The 22,084-nt window shown below is 41.2% G+C and overlaps 2 protein-coding genes across 6 annotated transcripts in view; both read right to left on the reverse strand.

Annotated features, from left to right (window-relative positions):
- Window positions 1–15,374, reverse strand: part of MTHFD1L (methylenetetrahydrofolate dehydrogenase (NADP+ dependent) 1 like) — a 190,607-nt gene extending 175,233 nt beyond the window's left edge. Inside the window, exons 1-7 of the mRNA XM_072995277.2 lie at window positions 15,011–15,374; window positions 7,662–7,746; window positions 5,744–5,794; window positions 5,586–5,639; window positions 5,170–5,294; window positions 3,966–4,066; window positions 1,075–1,214 (exon numbers count right to left, since the gene is read on the reverse strand). Coding sequence (XP_072851378.2) covers window positions 1,075–1,214; window positions 3,966–4,066; window positions 5,170–5,294; window positions 5,586–5,639; window positions 5,744–5,794; window positions 7,662–7,746; window positions 15,011–15,228 — 774 coding nt within the window. The 5' untranslated portion in view covers window positions 15,229–15,374. The remainder of the gene's footprint in view (window positions 1–1,074; window positions 1,215–3,965; window positions 4,067–5,169; window positions 5,295–5,585; window positions 5,640–5,743; window positions 5,795–7,661; window positions 7,747–15,010) is intronic.
- Window positions 15,375–17,139: 1,765 nt separating this feature from the next.
- Window positions 17,140–22,084, reverse strand: part of PLEKHG1 (pleckstrin homology and RhoGEF domain containing G1) — a 164,259-nt gene continuing 159,314 nt past the window's right edge. For all 5 annotated transcript variants that reach the window (XM_020806764.3, XM_072995271.2, XM_078383260.1 and 2 more), the window contains one exon: window positions 17,140–21,504. In XM_020806764.3, the coding sequence (XP_020662423.3) occupies window positions 20,435–21,504 (1,070 nt within the window). In that variant the 3' untranslated portion in view covers window positions 17,140–20,434. The remainder of the gene's footprint in view (window positions 21,505–22,084) is intronic.

Below are 22,084 nucleotides of genomic sequence, written 5' to 3' on the forward strand. Positions count from 1 at the left end.
CAAAAGTTCAGGGAGAAGAAATGTTTCAGTCTAAAATCCTCTTAAGATGTACCTTCAGACAATCTATGTCTTTCTATGTACAAAAAGTGAGGTAAACAGTGCATCTGCCACCTTAGTCTTGCCATCCCCTCCCGCCTTGACCAAACTGCATCACCTGAAAACAGAGACTCCATTGTTACCTGAAGATAGGATTTCTCCTAGACCTGGATATTGAAACCTCTTTGGTAATAATACAGTGGTGCCTCGCTTTACAATTGTCCCGCATTACGACGAATCCGCTCTATGATGATCTTTTTGCAATCACAATTGCAATTGCAAAACGATGGTCTAAATGGGGGAATTTCGCTTTGCGATGATCTGTTCCCTGCTTCGGGAACTGATTCTTCGCAAAACGATGTTTTTCTAACAGCTGATTGGCAGTTTCAAAATGGCCACCGGGTAATTAAAATGGCTCTCCGCTGTGTTTAGGGATGGATTCCTCACTAAACAGGCAGCGAAAATGGGCACCGTATGGAGGATCTTCGCTGGACGGTGAGTTTTTACCCCATTGGAATGCATTGAACGAGTTTCAATGCGTTTCAATGGGTTTTTTTATTTCGCTTTATGATGTTTTGCTTAACAGTGATTTTCCTGGAACGGATTATCGTCGTTAAGTGAGGCACCACTGTAATTACAACAGCAGAGCTAAAGAAAAGCCCTATTCAAATATCATCATGTTCAGATGTTATGTTTAACAGAGCACAAAGTAAGCAGAGGAAAGGAAAAGAGCCTATGAGGAGTAAATTCAGGAGTGTATCTGAAGCTTGTTCATGACCAGACTATATGCAGAAAAAAGGCACAGGCCAGGGGCAACGTATGGACTGCGGACTGAGTGGTTCATCCCAAAATGTTGAGAAATGTGACCCACCACCACCCATCACAAGATTCCTGTGTTTAAAGGAAAAACAAGCACTGAGGGAAATTCCCCGAGTAAACAAACATTACAGAAATATACGAAGGATGCTAAATAAACCCAGGATCCTGCTAAGCAACAAATGTAAGAGGAAATTCATTAAACATTTAGTCATTATTCACCATAGTCTGAAGATGCTTTGTTTTCCATGAGCAGTTGATTGTCATGGCCCCTTTTCTTTGAAGAAGGCATTGCAATGGAACTTCCAAGACTCCTTGAACTCCCAACAGTAACACCTTTTTCCCATCAAGGTCAGTACATGCTGTATGGCAGAAAGCAACAATTACTTTGATTAGCTATCTTGCTAACACACTGCACAGATGAAAAGCAACAGAATCACTGACATCATGTAAAAGTCTTGGTTTCCTTTCCCACCCAACCCTACCAAAATCAATCATATGAAAAATGTTGCAGTTTTAAAAATAAAATAAAAGGCTAACACTTTCCTCCGTGATTTTTGCAGATGACTTAAGATCACCACGTAGCAGGACAGGAGACCTGTGATCAGCTCTTACAGATTAATAGTTAGGAGTATGTCTTTGTGCATTCATACAGGGAAGGCCAGTCTTGATTTGGGCAAGAGAAACATCAATGGAATCTTGCTAAATCCAATCAGATACATATTTTCACTTAGCACAGGTTGCTAATTTACCCAGTTATAATTAGATCCAGCTCCACACAGATTACATTATATCTGTGTTTTCTAAGTTTGATATCTTACCATAACAGTACAATCCTATACACTGTCTACTCAGAGGAAATTCCTACTGAATTTCCCAAGTAAGTTGCTATAACGATTGCAGCCTAAGACATATATTCTTCAAATATATATATATATTGAAATCTGTGGTTGAAAAAATTGAAGATTGTAGTGTTTCTTTTCCCACTCCAGCATCACACCAAGGGCGTACCTGCGTTATTAACAGGCATTTAACACAGTACAGCAAAGATCAACCCCACAAGACTATGCAGAGGCCTTCTCAAAGGCCATCTTTGCAGCTGCAGAAGAAGTGGACTTGTCCACGAAAGTTCTGATTAAGGTGCCACAACATTTTGGTCTTCACTATTATTATTATTTTGTTTTAAATTTTTGTTTATAATGATTTACTCAGAAGGAAGTCCCACAGAGTTATTAGTTTTATTTTATTTTAATATCAGTTTTAATTGTATGCCGCATTTCTCCCAACAAGGGACCCAAGGCGGCTCACAGCATTAAAATTCACACAATTTTAAAAAAACACAATCAGTTAAATATTAAAAGACAAATTAAACAATATATGATTTAAAATAAAATTAAAAGATTAAAACATGAAAACATAGAAAAGATTAAAATTATCTGGCCTTCCTTGTTCAGGAATTCAGTTGTAATTGTTAAAAGCCTGCTTAGAGAGATGGGCCTTTAGCTTTTTTTGAAAGGATCACAGGGAAGGGGCCATCCTGATCTCCTGAGGGAGAGCGTTCCATCGCCTGGGAGCTGTCACAGAGAAGGCCTTCTCCCATGTCCCCATCAGCTGTGCTTCTGCTGGCAATGGGACTGATAGGAGAGCCTCCTCTGCTGATCTTAATCCCCAAAAAGGCACATATAGAGAGATATGATCCTTCAGGTAGCCTGGATCCAAGCTGTATCGGGCTTTGTAAGTAATGACCAGCACTTTGAATTGGGTCTGGAAACGGACTGGTAGCCAGTGCAGTTCTTGTAACAGGTTTGTTATATGCTCCCTATAACTGGTCCCAGTCAGTAGTCTGGCTGCAAAGTTTTGCACCAGCTGAAGTTACGGAACCGTCTTCAAAGGTAGCCCCACATAGAGCATAATACAGTGACCCAAATGGGATGTACGTAAGTAAGGAATCTGTCACTGCAGCCAAATCCAATTCACAGAGCCCTGCACCTTAAATTCATTAGCAATACTGGATATTGTAAAGATTCTGTGGAAGGGAGGTGTGTGCACTGATTTTAGGAAGCCTGGAAAACACAGAGTTAGTGAAGGAAGAACAACTCACAGGAAAACAGAAGGGACAGGAAGAGACAAACAGGTGCAATAGCTTATTACTGCCAGTCGTCCACTCGGCACTCCTGATGGTGCCTTAAGATGTGCATCCACATATCCAACTGTAAGCATTTTAGGAAGCATAAGTGTCTGGCCAATGACAGTTCCTATGGCTTTTCTGCACTTCGGCATAGTTACAGAAACCACACGGCTCTGCTCATAAGCCATTTGAAAAGAAAGATAATAGTTTAGTCTTACCAGCTTCCCTATTGCAAAGGTTAAGGCCAGGCAAAAGTATTTGCAAATTACAGTATATCACAGGAGTACACCCCCTCACATTTCATAAATATTTTAGTGTATCTTTTCATGTGACAACACTGAAGCAATGACACTTGGCTACAATGTAAAGCAGTGAGTCTACAGCTTGTATAACAGTGTAAATGTGCTGTTGCCAGTGGTTTAGACATTAATGGCTGTGTGGAGGAGACAGCACATTTACACTGTTATACAAGCTGTAGACTCACCGCTTTACATTGTAGCCAAGTGTCATTGCTTCAGTGTTGTCACATGAAAAGATATACTAAAATACAGTATTTATGAAATGTGAGGGGGTGTACTCACTTCTGTGATATACTGCACAGTATATTCTTTTTAACAACTTCATAAGGTGGGCCACTATTTTACAGATGAGGATTGTTAAGGCAGAGGTAATTCTTTGTCTTAAGCAAGTCAGGGAACTCATGGGTGAATCAAGATGTAAACATACTGAGCACAGTAGCCAATATCCTCTTGCCTAAATGAGGAATGGAAGAGAAGCCATCTAAGGGTTTCCTCTGCTCCCACAGAATTCCCATTATGCGCTTGCTTTTGTACTAGTTGTGGGATTGATCACATAACAGGTCATGCAAGGGGAAGTTTCTCAGAGTGGAGGAACATTTCTCTGATTTCCCTTCCACTCCACATTTAAGCAACAGGATATGAGCCAGTGATAGGAGATAAATAAACCACAAACAATTATACTGTACCTAGCTTTTCCAGAATCTTGATCACAGCACCAGCAAGAGGGGGGACCACACATTCATTCATGTCTCCATGCACTAACCTTGCCAAATTAAAATCAGTTACCCTACAAGAAAAATGAATAATTGAAAAGGAGATAGAAAAGGAGTGACCAAAATGTTCATGCAACAATATATGAACATAATAATTAAGGCTTTTTTAAAAAAAAAGCAAGAGTTGTTGGGTTGCAATTCCTCTCTTCTGTCAAAATTGGTTGTGCTGACTGCTGTTAGAATATGGAAATGTACAACAATGTATGTATATATGTATGTACAACAATGTATGTATATATGTATGTATGTGTATATGTGTTTGTATGGGAAGAACTGGAGTGTTTTATGTGCCTAGTGAAGCATTCTGACCAATCAGAATGTGTCTGGCGTCAGAAAGATAGCTGTATAGAGCAAGTGTCAGTGAACAGTCTCTCAGGTAGGGCTGAGAGGGCCATAACATGCGATAGGGCAGACCAGGTCTGACAGGGTTTGATAGGGCTAATAGGGCCATAATAGGTAATCTTGAGGGGGCTAACAGATTTGTTAGAGTAAACATGTCCATCAAGTTTTAAGACTATATACAAACATAACTGAGCCAAACACAAGCTTATGTAACATGTACTAATATGTCTAAGTACTGTGAGTTTGTTCTCTTCTACATATGTTTCAAACAGTAAAAGTTATTTAATGTTTTTGATAAAGAAAAGGGATCATATGCTTTACTTTCAGCTGCTGGCACAAACACACACAAGGGGAGAATACAACTTTTACTCTGAATATTTTTTAATCATAATGCTTTGTGAGCAAATTTACATTTCATATATTATTATTGCCCAGATCAACAGCTACAGCTAACAGGAAATGCACTACAGCAACACACCTTTTGCTACCTCTGGCTGCTTCCTATTCATATACCAAGATGCTTCCACTGTATCTTGAACTTTCATTAAAGGGCTGATACTTGGTTTGGAAAAATTCCCCATTTCAAAAGAAGATCCTGCCCCATTTATTTCCTAGTTGACTAAATAACTCTCATCTCTCATCACCCAATAGTTAGTATTTAAATGATATTGAAACCAAATATTTTAGTTTATTTTTCATTATGCATTTGGTTGTAGTAAATGTATACTCACACATATTTTTGACAGCGTTATGTGCTTTACACTGTTTGACTTACCCCGCCACATCTTTCTCTGATTTTACAGCATTCAATATTTTGCTTGCATAGGACTCTTTACAAAGGCGAAGGAGAAGGCCATGGATTTTAGGGTTCTCATTGAGCTTTATGATTTCATCTATGATCTAGAAGGTAATTTAAAGAAAGGAAGTCAGGATTTTAGAACCTTCAGAATTGGAACACTATCATATATTAAAAGATGGATGACTTAACATGTAACATTCGCCCCTCAGATCAGACACACTGACTGAAATCCTGCCTCACAACAACATTGTATAAGGCTGATGATGTAATCATCTGTGCTTTTTTTTTTCAAAAATAAAAATTTCCAGTCCCCCCATTTTTATGGGGGGACTGGAAATTTATATATCAAACAACATAAAAATGCGAAGAAGTCAATTTATAACAGCAGTTACCTCGATTTCAGTAGAATCACGAGGAAGACAAATCTGAACAACATCCAAGCCGATCTACAGAGGGAAAAAAGTACAGTAGTATGATTTCCCACAAACGCAACCATATTTTAGTTGAATAAAGCTTGATCAGAGAGGCTTCCATATTCTCATTCTCTCACCTTTCTAGCAATGGTTCTGATAACTTCTTGTCCCACATCATCATCACCAATCTTGAAGAGATATGGGGGGGGGGGAGGGAGAGAGAAACCAGTTAGTGGTCTAAACAAACACCTGAGAGAAAATGTGACTATAATCAATGTATAACAAACCAAATCAGAAAGGTAAGCAAACACAAAAAATATATTTGCAATGGGAATAAAGGTTTACTGAACTTTTCACCATGTTCCTACTCTGCTAAAACTGACAACGGCCTATCAATTTACTTTGTATGTACATTTTATTATTGTGCTGAGCAAAGCAATTACACCTACATACATATTAAGAATGAAGGCACTTTTGCAGGAGGGGAAAGAGATGGAATTTATTGTTCATTATATGCATTGTATTATTATGGGTATCATTCCTCTTGAGATAGATGTCTGAGAGAAATTTTTGAAAAACTTTTTCTGAACAATAGGAAGAAATGTTGCCACTTATGGGATGATATGAATATCCTACATACAAAGTTGCTAAGTTTTCCCTTGCAGCCTAACAGATTCGGTACAATTTTTTTAAAAATATATAAAATAGGGTACAATATGCTCAAGGTCACATGTTCCAAAATTTATCTCTCAGCTTGATTATATCAATGCATCTTAGTCAACAAATCTGACCTGACTGATACATCAAACAGAAAGGGTACTTTTTCTGTTTCCTAACATTAATGCATGTGTGGAACAGATGTCTGTTGGTCTCCTCAAAACACCTTTGGGCAGATCTGTGGCAACGAATGGCTTTGCATCACAGGCCCCATTCCCAGCTGTGAAAAGGCCTCAAAACTCTAGTGCATCCACATTCTTTGTGGTTATATACAAACAAGGCAAGGCTCAACAAGAAACAAATGGAAACATGCTAGCATGATTTTTCAGAGCATTCCACAGGAAAATGTGAAGGCTAACAAACACTATGCAATATTATGCAGTGTTTGGGATGTTTTCAGGATACTTAGGCCAGGGCTTAACTTAGAATGGCCTAAAATACAGAAAGAAAAGTCTGTGCAGCAGTAAGAACCAGTGTGGTGAAGAAGACAGGGACAGTGGTGGCTGACTAGGAGACTCTTAAGTGTTGGAAGTCCAAAAAGTCACTTTTTCAAGCTCTGGGTCAGATTCACACCCAACCAAAGTGACATGGGATTCGCGACTAGTTTGGGACAATTCAATCAACGCTGCCAGATGTGAGTTTTAAAAACAGCACTCCCAGCTTGAATTTACATCCTTCATTTTGACATTGGCAGAATCTGAAACTGGCATATTTCTTCATTTTGAAATGGTTAGCTATAATATCTGGAGCTCTTGTATTTTTCTCTGCCTCATCCACAGATAAATGGTACCTAGCCTCATCAATGCCTGTATGGGCTAAAAGCCAGCATTTTTTGGGGGGGGGATCTTTCAGTAACTCAATAGAAGTATCCGCTACCCTTCCCTTTGGAGCATATGCAAGGGCTACATGGCTCTCTCCCCTTTTGACTCCTTGGGGGAAAGGCAAAGACCCAACATTTGAAAGGAAGGAAAGTAATACAATACTAGCTACATTTCTGAGGGGAAGTATTTGATACTACTCCCCCCTCCATCAGACCCCCACAGCAGATTTTCAGGAGACTGCAGCAGGAAAATGGTGCAGTAGGAGCAAAGACCATGTGAGGGGCTTTTTGAGGGAAAAATAAAGTTCCGTGTTAGTACTGCAAAATGGAAGACAAGCCCAGCTGAAACATGTTTGTGGCTCTTCTGTCTGATTACTGATTGCAATTTAATTTGGTACCTGGATCCACACAAATGTCATTGTTAGCTACAGCTTCCCCTCCTTCCACAGACAAATCACAGGCTCATTCTTTTAAGCAATTTACTTCCGAAATCATAATCCTTAGTAGGATTATTTTACCTGCACAACAGAGAGTGTTGGCTTCAATGTAGGGTGTTCTTTCTGTAATAAATCCAGTGCTCTCCTTGAGTTTTCAATTATTTCTCTAAAAATAAAATAATAAACTGTATTCATTTGAGACACTGATTACCTATCCCAGCAAGCACACATCCATGGTGCCATGTTTACAGATGACTACAATTACAAAACCTCATTTTCAACATAAATACCTTCATGAGCAAATACATAACATCCAGCAAATATGTTCTTCTTATTAAAAGACATTGCCAAATCTTGCAACAACACGGCATGCTATCCAAAATCTATCTAGCTTAGTGTCACTGCCACTGGCTGGCAGTTCTCCCAGCCTTACTAGGGATGAACTTCAGAGTTTACACATGCAAATCAAGTACTTTGCTATAGACTCAGATTCCCTTCTCATATTACAATCCTATATATACTTCTAGGCTTCCATAATGCAGGAGAACATAGCACTCAGTGAACTGGCAAAGACTTGCACTTGAAAGTCTTCATTCTGTTACCTCTGTTTATACAATAAAAGGATAATTTTAACAGCTTTAGTTGGGAAGTGTATCCCCACCACCACTTGCTGCCAGCAGGTGGTAGTTCCATGGCACGGCTGGAACACACCTGTATTGGAAGTCCCCATGGGCACAATGATTGCCAGGAGATGGCATTGGGCTGGCACATTCTAGGTGTGGGAAAGACACTGACATCTCAAGAAAAGATTTTTTCCCCCACACAAAACCAGAAATGCCCCACAATACACTTCTATAAATTTACTCTAAACAAATTTCACTGAATTCAACAGAGGTTGCTTGTAGGAAAGTAGGTATCTGTTGTTTAGTCATTAAGTTGTGTCTGACTCTTCATGACTCCATGGACCAGAGCATGCCAGGCCCTCCTGTCTTCCACTGCCTCCTGGAGTTGGGTTAAATTCAAGTTGGTCGCTTCAATGACACTGACCAACCATCTCATCCTCTGTCGTCCCCTTCTCCTCCTGCCTTCACACTTTCCCAACATCAGCGTCTTTTCCAGGGAGTCTTCTCTTCTCATGAGATGGCCAAAGTATTGGAGCCTCAACTTCAGGATCAGTCCTTCCAGTGAGCACTCAGGGTTGATTTCCTTTAGAATGGATAGGTTTCTTCTCCTTGCAGTCCAGGGGACTCTCAAGAGCCTCTTCCAGCACCACAATTCAAAAGCATTAATTCTTTGGCGGTCGGCCTTCTTTATGGTCTAGCGCTCACTTTCATATATCACTACTGGAAAAACCATAGCTTTGACTATGCGGACCTTTGTTGGCAAGGTGATGTCTCTGCTTTTTAAGATGCTGTCTAGGTTTGTCATCGCTTTCCTCCCAAGAAGCAGGCGTCTTTTAATTTCGTGGCTGCTGTCACCATCTGCAGTAATCATGGAGCCCAAGAAGGTAAAATCTCTCACTGCCTCCATATCTTCCCCTTCTATTTCCCAGGAGGTGATGGGACCAGTGGCCATGATCTTAGTTTTTTTGATGTTGAGCTTCAGACCATTTTTTGCGCTCTCCTCTTTCACCCTCATTAAGAGATTCTTTAATTCCTCCTCACTTTCTGCCATCAGAGTGGTATCATCTGCATATTGGAGGTTGTTGATATTTCTTCCGGCAATCTTAATTCCGGCTTGGGATTCCTCCAGTCCAGCCTTCCGCATGATGTATTCTGCATATAAGTTAAATAAGCAGGGAGACAATATACAGCCTTGTTCTCCTTTTCCAATTTTGAACCAATCAGTTGTTCCATATCCAGTTCTAACTGTTGCTTCCTGTTCCACATATAGATTTCTCAGGAAATAGATAAGGTGGTCAGGCACTCCCATTTCTGTATGACCATACTTTTGCTGTTGTCGACACAAAGGCTTTTGCATAGTCAATGAAGCAGAAGTAGATGTTTTTCTGGAACTCTCTGGCTTTCTCCATAATCCGGCGCATGTTAGCAATTTGGTCTCCAGTTCCTCTGCTCCTTCGAAATCCAGCTTGTAATTCTGGGAGTTCTCGGTCCACATACTGCTGAAGCCTACCTTGGAGGATTTTGAACATAACCTTGCTAGCGTATCAAAGGAGTGCAACTGTACAGTAGTCGGAGTTTGGCACTGCCCTTCTTTGGGATTGGGATGTATACTGATCTTTTCCAATCCTAAGGCCACTGCTGAGTTGCTGGCATATTGAGTGTAGCACCTTAACCTCGTCATCTTTTAAGATTTTAAATAGTCTTCAACTGGAATGCCATCACCTCCACTGGCCTAGTTCTTAGCCATGCTTTATAAGGCCCACTTGGCTTCACTCTCCAGGATGTCTGACTCTAGGTCAGCAACCATATTATCTGGGTTGTCTGGGACATCCAGATCTTTCTGGTATAATTCCTCTGTGTATTCTTGCCACCTCTTCTTGATGTTTTCTGCTTCTGTTAGGTCCCTCCCATTTTTGTCCTTTATTATGTCCATCTTTGCACAAAATGTTCCTTTAACATCTCCAATTTTCTTGAACAGAGCTCTGGTTTTCCCCTTTCTATTATTTTCCTCTTTTTCTTTGCACTATTCCTTTAAGAAGGCCCTCTTGTCTCTCTTTACTATTCCTTGGAAGTCTGCATTCAATTTTCTGTAACTTTCCCTATCTCCCTTGAATTATGATTCCCTTCTCTTCTCCGCTATTTCTAAGGCCTCGTTGGACAGCCATTTTGCTTTCTTGCATTTCCTTTTCTTTGGGATGATTTTTGTTGCTCGCTCTTGTACCATGTTACGGGCCTCCATCCATAGTTCCTCAGGCACTCTGTCCACCAAATCGAGTTCCTTAAATCTGTTCTTCATTTCCACTGCATATTCATAAGGAATTTGGTTTAGATTATACCTGACTAGCCCAGTGGTTTTTCCTACTTTCTTCAGTTTAAGCTTGAATTTTGCAATATGAAGCTGATGATCAGAGCCACTGTATAGACTTCTCCATCTTTGGCTGCAGAGAATATAGTCAATCTGATTTCGATATTGCCCATCTGGTGATTTCCATGTGTACAGTTGCCTCTTGTATTGTTGGAAAAGAGAGTTTGTGATGATCAGCTTGTTGTCTTGACAAAACTCTATTAGCCTTTGCCCTGCTTCGTTTTGAACTCCAAGGCCAAACTTACCTCTTATTCCTTTTATCTCTTGACTCCCTACTTTAGCATTCCAACCCCCTATAATGAGAAGAACATCTTTCTTTGGTGTCAGTCCTAGAAGGTGTTGTAAGTCTTCATAGAATTGGTCAATTTCAGCCTCTTCAGCATTGGTGGCTGGTGCATAAAATTGGATTGCTGTGATGTTGAAAGGTCTCTCTTTGATTCATGTTGAAATTATTCTATCATTTAGGAGATTGTATCCCAGTATAGCTTTTATCACTCTTTTGTTGACTATGAGAGCTACTCCATTTCTTTTGTGGGATTCTTGCCCACAATAGTAGGTATGGTAATCGTCTGAATTGAATTCACCCATTCCTATACATTTTAGTTCACTGACACCCAGGATGTCAATGTTTATTCCCAATGTTTAAAGTAGGTACATAAGCAGGGTTAATGTCGCAATATCAGCTCATTGACAGACCTGCAAAATGAGGGCCCTTTGAACCCTCAAGTTGCATAAACCCTGGAGGCATAAACAGATTGTCTTGGAAACAAACCAGCTGAACTGATGGATCTCCACTGTATTCTGAGTCAACTGAACTTAGCTTGGTCAGCACCGTACACTACTGAAAATCAAGAGTTATCAATATCTTTATTAGACCATTTAGCTTTTCAGTCCTGTGGGATCTTCAACAAGCTGGGCATGATGGGGGGAGGGGGAGCGGATTGCATTTTGGAATGTGCTTTAAAGAGCCTGGCCACTATTTCCAGCCACAATTTGGAGGAACTTTCTTTTTCTTTTGCCTCCTTCAGCAACATAATGCCCAGCCTGATAAAGATTCCTGCTAAATTCAAAAGCTAGCACCTATTTATGGGGTTCTAATGGTCTAATAAGGGTCACATTGTCCACTCTTGTTTTCAGTTTGTATACAAGCATGACATAGCCCTGTTACCTTTTGTTGGCCTGCCCACTGTTAGTTGCACTAAAGGGCAAATCTCATGTGACTTTTTCCATCCAGGATGGCCACCTATCTTAGTAGCAACCAAATAGGAACAAACACTTTTGAAATCTAAAACCTTTTCTATCACACTAGTAGAAAATTTCAACAAGAAACACAAAACAAACAAGAGGAAAAAAAAGGACGTTGGGGCACTGTAAAGACTAACTGCTAGATCTTAATGTAAGCTTCTCAGGAACATTGTGCACATCTTCAGACAAACGGCTCTGAGACAGGCAGTCTTGATTGTTTGGTTGCATTTTGCACGTAGTAATGATTCATGACTTGTTTGGTATTCTCTTCTTTTAAATCTGTTCTTCACTTCCACTGTGTATTCATAAGGGATTTGGTTTAGATTATACCTGACCAGCCCAGTGGTTTTTCCTACTTTCTTCAGTTTAAGCTTGAATTTCTCTGTAAGAAGCTGTTGAACAGAGCCACAATCAGTTCCAGGTCTTGTTTTTGCCGACTGTATAGAGCTTCTCCATCTTTGGCTGCAGAGAACATAATCAATCTCCATGTTTAGAGTCGCCTCTTGTGTTGCTGAAAAAGAGTGTTTGTGATGACCAGTTTGTTCTCTTGACAAAACTCTATTAGCCTTTGCCCTGCTTCGCTTTGAACTCCAAGGCCAACCTGTTGTTCCTTTTATCTCTTGACTCTGTACTTTAACATTTCTGTCCTCTATAATGAAAATGTCTTTTTTGTGATGTTGAAAGGTCTGCCTTGAATTTGTATTGAAATCATTCTATCATTTTGGAGATTGTATCCCATTACAGCTTTTCCCACTCTTTTGTTGACTATGAAGGCTACTCCATTTCTTCTGTAGGATTCTTGCCCACAATAGTAGATATGATAATCGTCTGAATTGAATTCGCCCATCCCATCCATTTTAGTTCACTGACACCCAGGATGTCAATGTTTATTCCCAATGTTTAAAGTAGGTACATAAGCAGGGTTAATGTCGCAATATCAGCTCATTGACAGACCTGCAAAATGAGGGCCCTTTGAACCCTCATGTTGCATAAACCCTGAAAGCATAAACAGAACTTGGTCAGCACCGTACACTATTGAAAATCAAGAGTGATCAACATCTTTATTAGACCATTTAGCTTTTCGGTCCTATGGGATCTTCAACAAGTTGGGCATTACAGGGAGGGGGGAAGGGTGTTGCATTTTGGAATGTGCTTTAAAGAGCCTGGCCACTATTTCTAGTCACAATTTGGAGGAACTTTCTTTTTCTTTTGCCTCCTTCAGCAACATAATGCCCAGCCTGATAAAGATTCCTGCTAAACTCAAAAGCTAGCACCTATTTATGGGGTTCTAATGGTCTAATAAGGGTCTCATTGTCCACTCTTGTTTTCAATTTGTATACAAGCATGACATAGCCCTTCTACCTTTTGTTGGCCTGCCCACTGTTAGTTGCACTAAAAGGCACATCTCATGTGACTTTTTCCATCCAGGATGGCCACCTATCTCAGTAGCAACCAAATAGGAATGAACACTTTTGAAACCTAAAACTTTTTCTATCACACTGGTAGAAAATTTCAACAAGAAACACAAAACAAACAAGAGGAAAAAAGGACGTTGGGACATTGCAAAGACTAACTGCTAGATTTTAATGTAAGCTTCTCAGGAACATTGTGCACATCTTCAGACAAACGGCTCTGAGGCAGGCAGCCTTGGTTGTATGGTTGCATTCTGCACCTAGTAATGATTTATGACCCATTTCATATTCCCTTCTTAAGAAGCCTAGTTATGTAAACAAGAAACACAAAACAAAAGGGGAAAAAAGATGTTGTTTCACAAAAGCTTACATTAAAATATAGCTGCTAATCTTTAAATCCGGAAAAGACCGAGGTCTTGAGGGTGGGCGCCCTTTGTATCAGTGGTTTGGGAAGCTCCCTCTTTGGGGGGCGGGGTGACTCTCACCACAAAGAGTGTGCTCTGCATCTTGGGGGTTCATCTTGACCCAGGACGTACCATGCAGTCCCAGGTAGTGTCTGTGGTCCGCACCACCCACCTACATCTTTGGAGGGTTACCTAGCTGCACTCCTATCTTGATGTTGGGGTGCTCACCACTCTGGTCCATGTGCTCGTAGTCTTGGGATTAGACTACTGTAATGCCGTCTACGTGGGGCTGCCCTTGAGACTGATGTGGAAACTGCAAATGGTCCAGATCACAGCCGCCAGGTGAAAAAACAGTCACATTTCCTCCACTCTGCGGCCTTATACAGGTTGCCCATTCATTTCCACATTGACTTCAAGTGTTAATGCCTAAATATAAAGCTCTAAACAGTTTAGGACCTCGATACCTGACAGAGCGCCTGCTCCCACCTAGCTCTACTCGTGTCACTCGATCTAGCCAGGCTGGGTGGCTGAGGGGCTTGACCCCGAGAGAGGCCCCGGAAGACAGAACTAGAAACTGAGCCTTTTTGGCAGCGGCCCCTCGCCTCTGCTTACCTCTTGAGATTCATCTGGTTCCCTCGCTGGGAGTTTTTAAGAACACGCTGAAGACTTGATTCTTCAGGCAGGCCTTCCCCCCTTCAATTTCTTAGTTCCCTATGTCTTACCATCTTGGACTTTCCTTATCTCTGTGCTGTTTGATATTGTGTGTTTTAAATTTTGCTTTATATTCGGAATGTAAGCCACTCAGAGTAGACTGATTGAATCTAGAATGGTGGGGTAAAAGCTGGGGGGGGGGGAATAAATAAATAAAGTGCCACAAAGTCTTCTCTCTTTTTTTCTTTCTTTCTTTTTTGGGGGCAAAATTTTGGTTGGTTGGTTTTGCGTTTGTTGAAATGTTTGCACAGACTAACTCCGCTACAACTCCGAGTCTTAGGGATTTAACTACCCGGATCATCTTCTCCATCCTACAACGTTAGCTGGCTGCTGTGCCGCAGACACCGACGGGCCGAAGCGCGGCCAGCCCGGCGGCAGATCGACGCGGAAATCTGTCAAAAGCCGGAACCCGAAGGAAGGCAAGCCGTCACGTAGCGAAGAGGAGGCCGCCCCTTCGCCGCAGATCGGCTCCGTCAGCTGCTCCCATTCGTCCGTGCTGTTGCATCAGGCCTAGAGCCGCGCGTGGCCACCGGGCCGGCCGCGTCTTCCACGTGGAGCCACAGCCGCTTGGGGACGGCTTGGCGGCGGTCGCCCGAGGGTGGTCCTGGGCGACCCGCAGGCCTCCCTGGCCCGCCGTCCCTGAGGCAGCGTGCAACCAGAGCCCACCTACCTGGCGGCAGAGCCAGGACCCTCCCCGTGTTCGGCGCCACGTTGCTTCTCCGGGCGGCCCCAGGTGCTGCTGATCCCGCGGCAGGGCCAGAGGGTGGCCGGGCGGCCCGCGGGCACGAGAGGCGCCAAGAGGCTTCTTCCGAGCCGCAGGGCTGAAAGCGGCCGCGGCGTCCCCACCCCCAGTCGCCAGGGCAGGCGGCGTAGCACGGAAAGGATCATGGTGGAAGGCGGTCGGGAGGAGAGCCGGGCCGAGGCGTCCGCCGGTGCTGCCGGCCAGGGAGGAGGTTGGCAGCGTTCTGGGCGAGGGCGGAGTAGGGGCCCTCGGCGTGCGGACCTCAGAAGGCTGAGCCCCGCCTCGCTCGCTCGCTCGCTCGCTGGCTGGCTGTTGCCCCACGCCGAGGTGTACCTCTCGTGGCTGGCGGAGCCGGACGGGCCTCTCTGGTTGGCGGCAGGAATGGACAGGCGCCCGGCTGAACATACAAGGAGATAAGCGGCCCCCTGACCGGGATGACTCTCCGGGGGGGGGGGGCAGAACCGTCTTCAGGCAGGCTTTGGGGAGTATTATTCTGCATAACCTTTGATGGTGATGATGAACGACGCTTAAGCTAAGGGGAATTGTATTTTTTTAGGATCTCCGGCGAGTCTCTTGGTTTTTGCTGCAGCAGGCTAACCTGGCTGCCCCACCAAAACACAACACAACTACTTTTTAGACATATTTTTACTTCTAAATAGGTGGATTGGGGGGGGGGCGCTGGGAAGAATGCCTGTCGGCCTCCCCTCTGCCTCGTTCACGTCGTTTCCAAGGTGGAGCAAGCCTATGTATGAATTAACGCCCTCCCCAAAGTCGCGTCGTTAAACGCCTTGCACAGGCCGTGCACACGGACACGAATTCGCAGGGAAGGCCTCGTGAGAGCAGCGGGGTTTACTTCAAGGTGAAGGGATTGGAGACACGGAGGTTAATGCTAAATTATAAACGTGCCATTTAAAGGTAATTGGCAATGGACTCCATCCGCTGTACACAGTACTGATTGAATGCTTGCACTTGAGCAGCAGTGATACTATTAGAGACTATAAATGAGATTAAATAAACAATACAGTAGTGCTGAATCTGTCAAGATGCCTCTGTCAAGGAATTAAGGAGTCATGATTTACCTCAGGGGCATCATGAGAAATTGTGAAAGACAGGTTGTAACTACCACCATTCTTCTGGTTTGGGGTTCTGCTGAAGTAGAAATAGGGACAGTGCTCCTTATGATCACTTCAGTTTATTTTCATTTGATTTTGCATTGAAAGTATAGTGGGGGGCAGCTCAAAGACTTGCAGAGTCTATTTTATCTTTTGATGGAATCCTGAGGCCCACCAACTGAAGCCACATCGGAATGGGAGCCTTGCCCATGAGCGAAACATTGGAATGATCTGTTTGTACAAATTTGCATCTGGGGCTGCATCTGCAGTCATAACAGATATCTGTGATATGCAGACTAGTTCTACTGTGTTGGAGAGATATCCTTCTGTTAACCTGTGGAGAGGACTAAAGGGTGGCCCTGCACATTCTGTCAGTTTAAGCTGGTGGGGAGATGCAGTTCTTTAACAGCTTGGAAGGATGCTGCCTCTACCAGAGCTTCCATCACTCTGTTTCCTTGCCGCTGCTGTTCTAGAAAAAGGAAAAAGAACACTCTCATCCTCTGCTTCTCTTGGGGAAGTTTATATAACCTAATACACTGGATTGGGTCCAAATTACATCTGTAGGCAACACTCCTATAGGATTCTCCTGCTTGAGGGGAGTGGCCAATTAATAGATTCTTTCCCATTCGCCCCAGGAAAGCTGCACTGGAGAAATGGGAGATCACCAAGAGTAGGATGGGAAATGTACAGGGAGTGAGAAACTTGTGAAAAATTGCCTCCTTTTGCTCCAAATGGAGCTTCTGCTTGACCTTGGAATGGAAGGAGTTCCCTATCTGCAGATGGACAAAATAAGATTTATCCTTCTATCTTGTTTTGAACCAACATCCTAAGTTGTTATGTTTGTTGGAACTTGTGCTAGTTTTTGAACTAACTGATTAATGACTTAAAAATGCAATCCACACAAACTGGCAGTAAATCCCCTTGGTATTATACCAACAACAAACATTTCATTATAAAAGGTTTAATTTTTTTCAAATTATTTACTGCAAACAGTATTTATTCCTAAGCAGTATTAAATACATATGTTTGGGTTTGGCATGCTTTAAACTCAGCTTTTAAGCATAACAAAATGAGAAAAGCTTTACTTAAGAAGTCTTCTACACGTGCATACATTTTTACATGTTCCTTACAAAATGTCATGGAAAAAGTGCAACATAGAGATTCTGTCTCTTAACAATTGAATAAAATGCTACCATATGAGATGCAGAAATTAGGAAACATCCTGAATGTGTGACTCCATTTTGAACCCTGTCCAGTAGTGTAGTGCAGTACAACCAACAAATACAGAATAGTAATACATTAAAATCAATCTTTTACAAGTAAAATTACATGGTTAAGGTGAATGTTCTTTCAGATGCTGTCTGTAAAAGTCACAAAGGAGAGGTATAAATCTTCAAAAGAAAAGATAATTCCACCTTAAAAAAAGCAATAGGGTAACAACAAGTGTAGTATGACTGATATCGTTGGCATTTTCTCTGGTGCCTTCTGCTGAAAACTGATTGCCTGGCCCACTTCTCCCAACTGTAGCAAGAGCCACTCTTTCCCTTGCATTTTCTGTGCTACCCACTGCAAGGAATGAAATACAGTAATGTACTCAGGAACATTCAGGTGGTAAAATGGATCTGTTAGCCTATGATTGTATTTTGGGGGGGGGGGTTCCTTAAAAGCAGTACCAAGCGAGCCCATGTTTTGCTTGTTCTAAGTATCAACTAACACTGATCTGAATTTCATTCAGTTCACATTGCTAATTTTGTTGTTTAATAAAACAATTCTTCCTTTTAGAGGTCTTTATATTAGATAAATTTACTGTCCAGAATAGGGATAAGAATATGCAGATATATGGATAAAGCAACTTCAGTGTCTTGCGTGATATTCCCAACTGTTGATAGGTGCATATGTAAAAGTCAAACTAGAGCAATACTGGCTTTTTTGTTTGTTTTTTGTTGTTTTGGCTGCATTCTTAACGACATGCAGATTTGTGTTCTTCAGTTAAAAGTCAGTAAGTGGTTCTTTTTAAAGGGTTAAGCAAATAGGGATACTTTGATTTGTGTTGCTAAAATCATCTGTCAACAATACATACATGAACTAGCTACAACACTTTGTTTGTCTTGAAGTCTAATTTTCCCATCAAGATCTGAAAAACTGTTCTCTTTACAAAACTGTTCCCCCGGGCTTAACCAGTTGTGAATTTCAGCTACTTGCTTCTCTATCTGCAAGATTAAAAATACAGTACCTTAAACATATGGATGTTTGTTCCTTACAAAGGTACATAACAAATTTCATTCCTCTTGGCTTCACTGATTATATCCCATTATTTTATCAGATTAACAAAAATTTCTCTGTCTAGCACACTAAATATCCTTATTGTTAATATAACCAAATATTTCACAACTGTATTTTATTAAATAAAAATCATGTTTCGTAATTTAATATTTAAACATTCATCACATTTATCATCAGTTTTTACTAGATACAGCTTGAATTGTGGTCAGCTTCTCTACTGAAATCAGAACCTGTGCATAAGAAAATTGGGAGTTCATAGTAGAACAGAAAGAAAAGCCCTAATATTTAAATTTTATTTTATTTTTTTTGCAACAGTGAAAATATTTTTGGTATATAGTTTGGAGTAATTTAACAATCGTGTTCTTCAGTATTCATTTCAGTAGAAAAGAATATACGCTTGTCAATCGCCACCTATCAAAGTACAGTAACTGCTGATATGATAAAACTTACAAGGGCTGGGCTTTGCATTAAGAATAAAGTGGAAACAGGAACCAGAATGCTACTGGTTAGGTATGCCAGTGCAAGTGTAGTTTAATTTGCACCAGCATGTTGCCACTAGTTAACTTGCTGCTTGTACCCTTTGTCATAGGTTAATCACATCAGTTGGTGCAGAACAGGGAATACAATTTGTTAACTAGCAGCAACGTGCCACTGCAGTGTATGCCACTGCACTTATCACATAACAAACCAATAGCATTCTGGCCAGTACTTAAGACCCCTCCCCCCCATCTGAAAATTAAGTATACACTGGATGCCATCTGCTACTGTTTCAAGTTATCTAGACCAAAACTATGTGATAAAGGTACTGGCAGAAATAACCCTATTCATGCATTTGTGGATACTAAAAGCATGAAGTAGTTATTAATAACAAAGCTCTCTCTGTCCCCCTTAGACACCACATGCAATGGCTATGCCCAATGAATGACATATGACTGGTGTCAATTTGAAGAGGTATATGTATGTATGTATGTATGTACATTTATAGGTGTCCTACCATAGGGAGAGATACACTAGTCAATCATATGCTAAATGGGTGTGTGTGACCAATATTTACAGTGATATCTAAGGCACAGGTTAACTTGTCAGATTACAAAATTTTTAAATTTCACTGCTCATTCTTAGAAGTCCCTTTTAAACATTCAGTACCCATGAGTACCAGATATTTCAAAAAGGCTACTGACTACATATATCTGTTTAAGAAACAGGAGATGTAAAATGTATTTTAAAAGTGGAATGTATACTATGTCGAAAGAAATCTAATTTTTTAAACTAACTTTAAAAATTCTAAAAGAAACATCTCCAGATAGTTTTCAGTAAACTATAGATTCAAATTAACAGTGCCTGCAAGATGTTTCCCCCATAGGGCATTCCAGCTATTCTTATGGGCTTGAGTTGGAGAAAAGAAAGTGCTTTAAAAAAGATTTTCCTGGTTCATTCCAAAATTTCCATTTGGTCTGTACCACATCCACATTGTACTTATTATCAAAATTGCTTAGCAAGTGCGTTACACTAACACAATGGAGGCAGTATTAATCCCACTGCTGTCAAATAACAACACAATAAGCTTAAATGCAGTCACAGTAATTCACCTCAGTTTATAAAAATATAAGTATGGTTTGTAAGCTAGTAAACCTGAGAGTACTCTATATAACTGCTACATATTATTCACCACATGTTTTGTAGCCTGTGCCATACTTTTTCCTACCCCCGTTTCTACAAATTTCTGGCCTATATAACTTGTTCTCATACACAGTAATTGCCAGTATTTCAGCAAAGTGAAAAAAATAATGAGCAAAAGAGTATGCAAGGGAAAGTCAGACAGTTACTTGACACTGCCAAACCTTGCCAATTTAAAATTTTTTTCAGCAAATGGTAGTTAAAAAAAACATATATACTGGCTGTCATACTACAGACTTTGTCAGCATTAAGGCAAAACATTTGGAAATTTTAGAAAATATCAAGCAAAGCTGCTTGAGCTAAGACACTGAAATTTTTCTCTTAAGGACTGGACAATGTTCTGCTGGTTAGGAGATGGCACTCTCCATAGGTAGTCATTCAGTTTATCTGAATCACTGCATGTGTTCAGGAAAGAGTCCGAGGGCTTAGCAGAAGCCAGGGAGGTATTTTTGCCACCATGAGTTTCTGAAACAGCAGAATGTGCATTTATCTTTGGATGCGAGAGATCTGTTCGGCTATAGAAAGCTTCTAAATCAGATCCTTCATCTTCTGATTTGATTTCAACATAGTCATCATCATCTCCTTCCCCATCATCGGTGTCTTTGAAATTAGAAAAATAGTTCTGGGTAGCAATTTGTGCATTTGAGAGTAAGTTTCTGCTGACATGTAGGATTTTTTGAGAGTCTTGGAGAATCATTTCTGAGAGATTCTCTGGGCTTGGCTTTGTCCCATCCCATGTTGCAAGGCCCAGGGTGGCAGCAGGGACTGATTCTTGGCAGTGGTCAAAGACAAAGTTCCTGCTTGAATGTAGTTGCTCCTTGCCCATTTCAGATGCATAATTTATTGTGTCCCCAGATTTGTTGACCACAATTGAAGAAGATGACTGTGACCTGCTGTACATCTGTGACTTTGCACTGTTTTCTCTTCTCCCTAAAGAGTTGTAAATGTGGCTGTAGTGCAAGTTCTCTTTGTTAGGTTGACTTATAATAGCACTCCATCTTTGTGCGGGAACATGTTGGTGAAGAGGAGTCTGAAGGGAAGGCACTGAGCCAGCTGCTGCCATTTGTCTCCTACCATGTTTTGGAGAACTCATCTCTGAAAGGGAGGTTTTAGACTTCAGGTGAGGGACTTCTGGCCAAGGATTAAAATCAGACAGTTCTCCGTTACTGTAAGTCGAGTGCAATAGCCAGTCTTCTGCTCTTAAGCATTCGGCACCTAACTGGGATGTTGACACTGGTGAGGAATACCTTATAGTGGATGGTTCTTGAGAACTGGCTTTTTGTGTTTTGGGTGAAGTTTCACGGAAAACAATCTGGTCATAGAGCTGGGAATATTCGGCAATTCTGGCACCTGGAAAAAAGAATGGAAAAAGATATAATTAATAGAAAACATTGCTCTGCATATTGTGAAGATGCCACAACACATATAGGCATGGAAAATAAACATTAATATTTTCTCAGAAATAGTCTTGCTGATTTCACATGTGTTATTGTCAAGTAAATAATATATGGGGTTACAGTTTTAGCTATAGGCTGTGTTCTACCAACATATTGTTCAACTTTTACTTCTTCACACAATTAAAATTGTGTAGAAAGAACAGATCCCTGCATTATGGTTCCCTTATTCTCCTTGCATGACTAGCACTTGTAGTTCAGACACCATAGGGAGAACTGGTCTGCCCCCTTTATTCTTTTACTTCTTCAGCGGTATCTGTGTCTCTGGAATCTTGTGGAAATTAAAGTGTTCCCCATAATGTCCCCAGCCCCTCAGTTACTGCTACACACCTTCTCCAATTAGTTGAGAGTTACAAAATTCCAGCACTCCTGGCATTTTGACACCATAAGGAGTTGTCTACTTTGCCTCTATCTGACCACCTTGATGTACAAATGTCCTTTTCCAGTTTCTGAAATAAAATGTCTTCTGCTTGATA

The sequence above is a fragment of the Pogona vitticeps genome, chromosome 1 (assembly GCF_051106095.1).
Source record: "Pogona vitticeps strain Pit_001003342236 chromosome 1, PviZW2.1, whole genome shotgun sequence".
NCBI classification, from domain to species: domain Eukaryota; kingdom Metazoa; phylum Chordata; class Lepidosauria; order Squamata; family Agamidae; genus Pogona; species Pogona vitticeps.